Genomic DNA, 6,000 nt, shown 5'->3' with positions numbered 1-6,000 from the left:
ACCAAGCGATTCTCTTTCATCTCCTGTAGAATTTGAGCTGCTTCTACACGGCATAATGGTGACACCTACAGGAAAAAAACTCATCCTCTAGCTCTGCAGCCCTAATAGTGTCGGATGACATCACATCTTTAATATCATCGCTTTATTGAAGGCTGTATGAGCTCGGTGCAGAGCACAAGCCACTGCTTCGCCAGGCTGTGCCCGCTTGCTATTTTCTCAGCAGTGTTACTGAACTTGATACAGGACTGCAGGACAGCAAAGATTACTCAGATGCCTAATTTAAGACTCGGTCATATTTCGTAGGACGTTTAGGATGATCTCTAATCAAAATTAATTTTGATGAAGTGATTGAGTTATAGCTTTAGTTCTGTCAAAAAGCTATTTAACATTTGAGAGAGGAGGAGATAATCGAACTATTTTAGCCCCAAGTATTACTTTCATGTATTCTTGCGTTATCTCAAATTCAAAAATTATCTGATGTTAGGAGATTGAGGCAAATGACTCCTTTTAGAAACCAGGGTCATTCTCCTCATCACATTTCACTTCATCTGTGTCAGGATTTGCACTTTATTCAGCATCTGGCTACTGACAAGTGAAACATTCTGCAGATAAAATAACTAAAACCAGTGTTTTAAACTTCCATTAAATAGTCTCCACTTTTCAATTTTGCAGGCAAAGTTGTGGAAGAAAAATACAGACATTTTTCATTCATTCATTTGGATTTTATTTTTAAAACCAATCCTGACCCTTATATAAGACATAAAATAACCATCCACTGAAGCATACCCTGAAGATAACCACCAGGAAAGCTGTAGCTCATTATTTATCTGATTGTGTGTATGTGCAATTTTCCCAGTGCTTGAAAAGCTAGCAGAAGAAGCATTCTCTCCGACCAAACAGTGAGCTGCAGAATAACCCAGTAAGACAGAAACAGACCACAGAGAATTCAGTTTGAGCAAAGCGTTAACAAAGGGGCACTGTCGTTGTTTTTCAAAATGAGATTTGAAAGATTATTATTAAAATAAAACTTTGTAATAAAACATTCAGCCTATAGTTTAGTTTCTTCTGGAGACCTTCCCGCTGTATCACTGGCTCTATGTTATTAGCAATTTCTTAGTAATATCTGGTTGCTCTGTGGCAGAGAGATCTGCATTTATCTCAAGCACGTGATGGGATGTGCAGGCAGTGCTGTAGACCACAACAATGACTAATTAGCAAGCAGCTCTTCTGATTACGTCCAGTTGTCCAATAGCCTTTAATATCCATTTTCAACTCATTAAAACATTTCCCCCAAAAAAACATAATCCCTCCAACAACAAACAATTTTTAATAGGCTACACTAAAGCGCTCTAAGGCAAGAAGGGGCTAGATCAGTCAGAATGCTAAAACCACAATGCAAGTCAAAACCAGCAAAGCCTAAAATACTTTTCTCCTCTCTCACGCAAGGACTGGGGCTGAGCCCAACAAAGTTTCGGATCTAAGAGCAGGCAACTTCTTAAAGCAAGGGGAGAGTTTGCTCTCCCCTCCCCAGCTCCAAGTTCCTGCAGTATCTTTCATGTCGATGTTCGTTCTGGCTACAAAAAAAAAAAAAAAAAAAAAAAAAAAAACGCAGAAAAAAAAACAATAAGATAATAAATAAATAAATAATATATTCCATGCTCTGGAGCATTGCACGGTCACAGAGCAAGGGGAAACGACAGGAGGCAGGTCCTCCATTTGGCTGCACATTGGCCTTGGATGAGCTTAGAGCAGTTCTTGGGCTACAGCCAAAGGTTGCACAGCTAGCACTAGCTCTACAGGGATCAATGCAAACATGAGTTGAAAAAAAATATATATATATATATTTCTCTGAGCAGACCAGTTTTCTCCACTTTTACCGAATTAAGCCAGTTTACTACGTGAGACAAGTAGCTTTGGGTGGGTTCAGGGTCAGCATCTCTTTTTGCAAAGTTGATGCCGTTCAGGACATGTCACCACAGCATCTCTCCAGCTACATTAGCACTGCAGAGCCAGACAGCTCCAACCTGAGCACATTTCAGCTCCTTTACATCCCACACACCAAAATGGGGACAGAAAAAGCTCCTCAGGGGTGCAAGGCAAGCTTACACCCTGGTGTAACAGCAAGGGAGACACCTCAGTAGTGACCCCAGTGTTGGCAGGGAGTCGTACCCTACAGCCAGGCCTTCATTTATAAGTGATTTTCCCTCATAACTTTGAGGGTTTTCCCCTCGTTTTGGGGGAACTGGGGGGGGTTTGGGCTGGAGGAGGCTCAGGGCAGAGCTCATTGCTCTCTGCTACTGCCTGAAGGGAGCTGTGGGGAGCTGGGGGTCGGCCTCTGCTCACAGGTAATGGTGGTAGGACTGAGGGAATGGCCTCAAGTTGTGCCAGGGGAGGTTCGGGTGGGAAATGAGGCGACATTTCTGTCAGAAAGAGCAGTCAGGGGTGGGGACGGGGTGACAGGGAGGTGGTGGCGTCCCCATCCCTGGGGGTGTTCGAGGGAAGGTGCTTGGTGACATAGTTCAGTGGGTGACAGCGGTGGTAGAGGGGTGATTAGACCAGACGATCTCGGAGTGCTTAATGTATTTAATGTATTTAATGTATTTAATGTATTTAATTTATTTGATTTATTTAATCTATTTATTATTCCCTGACCCCGCCCCTCCACAACCCCACCTCAGCCCCGCCCTGAGGCGGCACCGCCCGCCTCTTCCCCGCCCCTCCCCTCTGGACCGTACCAAGTCCCGTGTCTCCCCCCCCCTCCTTCCCTCCTTATCTCCCCCCACCCCACAGCCTCAATGGTCGGTGCCGGGGCGGGCTGTGGCCATGGCCGCCCTGCTGCTGGCGGCGGCCGCCGCTCTCCTCGCCGCCCTCCTCTTCCTCGCCGCCCGCTTCCTCCGCCGGCCCGGCCCAGGTGGGTCTCGGCTCCGGTTCTCCCTCAATTCCCTTCCCCGGGGGCTTCTCCGGTTCTTCCCTTTCCTCCCCGTCCCGTTTCAGAGGGGCTCGGGCCCCTTCAGGCCCTGCTCCCGCCTGAAGGAGGGGGGGGTGGGGGGGGCGTCTCCATGGCAACCGCGAGGCGGGAAGGGAGGGGGCGTCGCCATGGCAACCGTGAGGGGGGGGGAGCGCCTCGCCTCAGGCCTTCCCCTGAGGGAAAAGGGGGTGGGGGGGGATCTATTTGGGATCCCCTGGGATCTTTTAGGATCCCGCAGCCCCCCCGAGGTGCTCCCCAGGCGTGGAGCCCCCCTGGATGCGGCCCCTGCTGGCGGCTCGGCCCCGCTGCTCCCCTCAGGAACCGTGGGGGGGGTGTGGAAGTGCGTTGGGGTCCCCCTCTCAGAGCCCGGCGAGCTCCTTTGGAGACCTTTTGAGGGGAAAAGGATTTAATAGGATCCTTCCCCAGCTATTATTGATCCCCTGAGATCTCCTGGAGCGCCCTGCCAAGCGTCCCCCTGAATGTGGAGCCGATATTCCCCTCACACACCCCCAGGGCCTCACGCCCAGCCAGCCTTACCCAAATTTTGCAGAATTTGCCCTGCTTCCCCGGCCAGCCCCACGCTGTGGGGTGATGCAGCGCTTCCAAACGCTGCTAGGGAAGACGTTAGATATTTATTTCTTCGGTAAGCTCACCGACACAGCTGTATTTCCAGAGGGAGTGAAGGGAAACACTGCGAGGACTCGTGCTCAGATGTTTAGCCAGGACAGCCACTGAAGCCTTTGGTTTTTGGTTATATAATAACACTAGTCCCAGAATTTGGGGCGTTTTGTGTCTGTTTCAGGTTGGTTTTGGTGTTTGGGTTCTGTCTTGGGGGGGGTAAGGTAGCTTTGATAGTTGTTTTTCTTTCTTTTTTTTTTTTTTTTTTTTTTAATAGGTAAACAAACAAAAAAACCACAACAATATAAACATAGTCACACTACTGCAAGAGTATATGCCGGTAAGGACTTTGTGTTAAAACCAGTTCTTACCCATTAAAAACTAAAGTTTCCAGCGTGTTTCTTTTACGCTGTTTCTTGCACAGACCTGCTCTAAGTCTTTCTTTCTCAGCAGCATGGAAACTGATGAAATTTCATCTGGTTTCTAGTTACTAGGGGCTGAGCTTCTGGTAAAAGCAAGCAATGAACGTCCCGGAGAAATGAGACTGCTGGAGATGTTTTATTTCCTCAGCTTTGCTCGTATCGTGACTTAAGCAAATCAGAAGCTTTGAGGTTGAGGAGGATTTCTTCTTCTTTTCAAGCGTATAAAATTCTAACGAAAGTGAAGGCCAAACAGGCATTTTAAATGATCTGAATTCTCCAGAAGCCTTAATGCTATTTTTGAGCAGCCTGGTTAAAGTTAGCTTTGTTTCAGGATAATTGTTTTGAAGTTGTTTTTTCAAGGGCATCTTTTTGATACTTTTAAATCGGTCTTGCCTATTTTTATTGTGTGGTTTATGAAAATTGGCTACCTGAATGTGTTGATTTCTATCATTCTGAAGTTCTCTGCGGAACTGCAGTTTGTGGGGATGACTTTATTCTCCTTGCACAACAGAAAATTATTTTTCAATACCACTGGGGGTGTTGCGGACTAATTACATTTTTGCAGAATTCAGTCTTAAACCAGAATTTGTTTTCCTTTTCCCATCTCTTATGTAGAAAATGGAAGTTGCTACAGTTCTAGTAAACTCGTCGTGTTGCATGAAAAGGACGTGAAACCAGGGAAGTTTGAGGTAGAGAACGGGTGGCAGCTCTCTTTCCTTGTAGCAGCTGGGGCTGCGTGGCAATGACGACCTTTCATGCTCTCTCTTGCAGAATTACTCTTACTAAACGTTGTAGAACAGACTGCTTTAGCTAAAGTGGGAGGCTAACCATCACAAGAGGTAAATCCTGTAACTTTGTATTTCCTGCGAGAGGTCATTTCAAGTAGCAGAGTGCTTCCAGCGCTATCAAGCCTGGACTTGTTTGCTGAGAACAGAAAAAAAAACGCAGCCTTGCTGCCTTCAGCACACGGCTGGCATATCTGGTTGTGACCATGCCCTAATACGATAAGCAGTGTGAGGCGAAAAGACCTCTTCAGGGACACGGAGCCCGCTTCCTTCCACCTGTTGGGTGTTGAATCACTTTCTCATCGAATTTCACAGCTCAGGTTAGCACGGAGGTGAAAGGCACTGAGGTGGCGGTGGGAAGTCCAGCCGGAGGGTGAGGGTGCAGCAGGTGGAGCTCTGTCCAGTGGAGATCAGCAGCCAGGAGCTGTGTCTGGATGGCCTGCCTCGAAATTTGCCACCCGGGTGTTAACGCTGCTGGACCTGCTGAGCTGATACACCTAAAGATAACGTGCTGCAAGCTTAGCAAGGGAAAATATATTTGCTCTGAGCAAGTAGAAATTTGCAAAGCTTCAGAAAGGAGCAGGTTCCGTGCTGGGGGGATGTAAAGTGAGGTCCAAAGAAGCTCTGAAAGGTTTTTCAGTGTTCTTTGTAATGAGTGTGCCACACATCCAGTTTAGGAAAGAGTTCTGCTTTCAGAGCAGGGTTCTGCTCTGTTTCTCTTTGAGAAAGAGCTCTGACAGCGTGACCACGGTCTCACAGCTTCTGTTCTGCACTGGCTGACAAGTGGCATGAAATAATCAGCTCCAGCCTCTGCTCTGGGCTGATGTTTCTGAAAAGACAGAGCTCCTCTCAGCACGGCAGTGACCTTGCTGTCCCCCGGAAGGAGATGTTCCCTGCTTTTGGAAAGGCTGAGTCAGAGAGTGGAGAACCTACAGCTTAGAACAAAAGCTGAACCGAGCTTTGAAGCCACGTCCATTTTCCAGACATCTGTTGAATTTTCTGGTTTGTTTGTAATGCCCATTAATTGAGGGCTTTATCTAATTAATTTCTACTGGCCTGCCTTTCTGCAAACTGTCAAGCAACTCCTGGAGTTGGAGGGGTTTTGAGATTCTCTGTGCTGTTTGAAACCACCAGTCACACCCTCTGTGTGCAGCTCCAGTCATCTGTGATGCTTCCAGAGCAGAGGGGAGGGGAGAGAACACGTCCA

The 6,000-nt window shown here is 47.4% G+C and overlaps 1 protein-coding gene across 2 annotated transcripts in view; it reads left to right on the top strand.

Annotated features, from left to right (window-relative positions):
- The first annotated feature begins 2,781 nt into the window (after positions 1 to 2,781).
- The window catches only part of DDRGK1 (DDRGK domain containing 1), a 36,665-nt gene continuing 33,446 nt past the window's right edge, over positions 2,782 to 6,000 (top strand). For both annotated transcript variants that reach the window (XM_082759383.1, XM_082759382.1), the window contains exon 1: positions 2,782 to 2,911. In XM_082759383.1, the coding sequence (XP_082615509.1) occupies positions 2,824 to 2,911 (88 nt within the window). In that variant the 5' untranslated portion in view covers positions 2,782 to 2,823. The remainder of the gene's footprint in view (positions 2,912 to 6,000) is intronic.

Source organism: Aythya marila, assembly GCF_965140915.1.
Source record: "Aythya marila genome assembly, chromosome: 4".
NCBI lineage: Eukaryota > Metazoa > Chordata > Aves > Anseriformes > Anatidae > Aythya > Aythya marila.
Note: the sequence above shows the minus strand (reverse complement) of the source record. Positions and strands in the feature narration are given on the sequence as shown.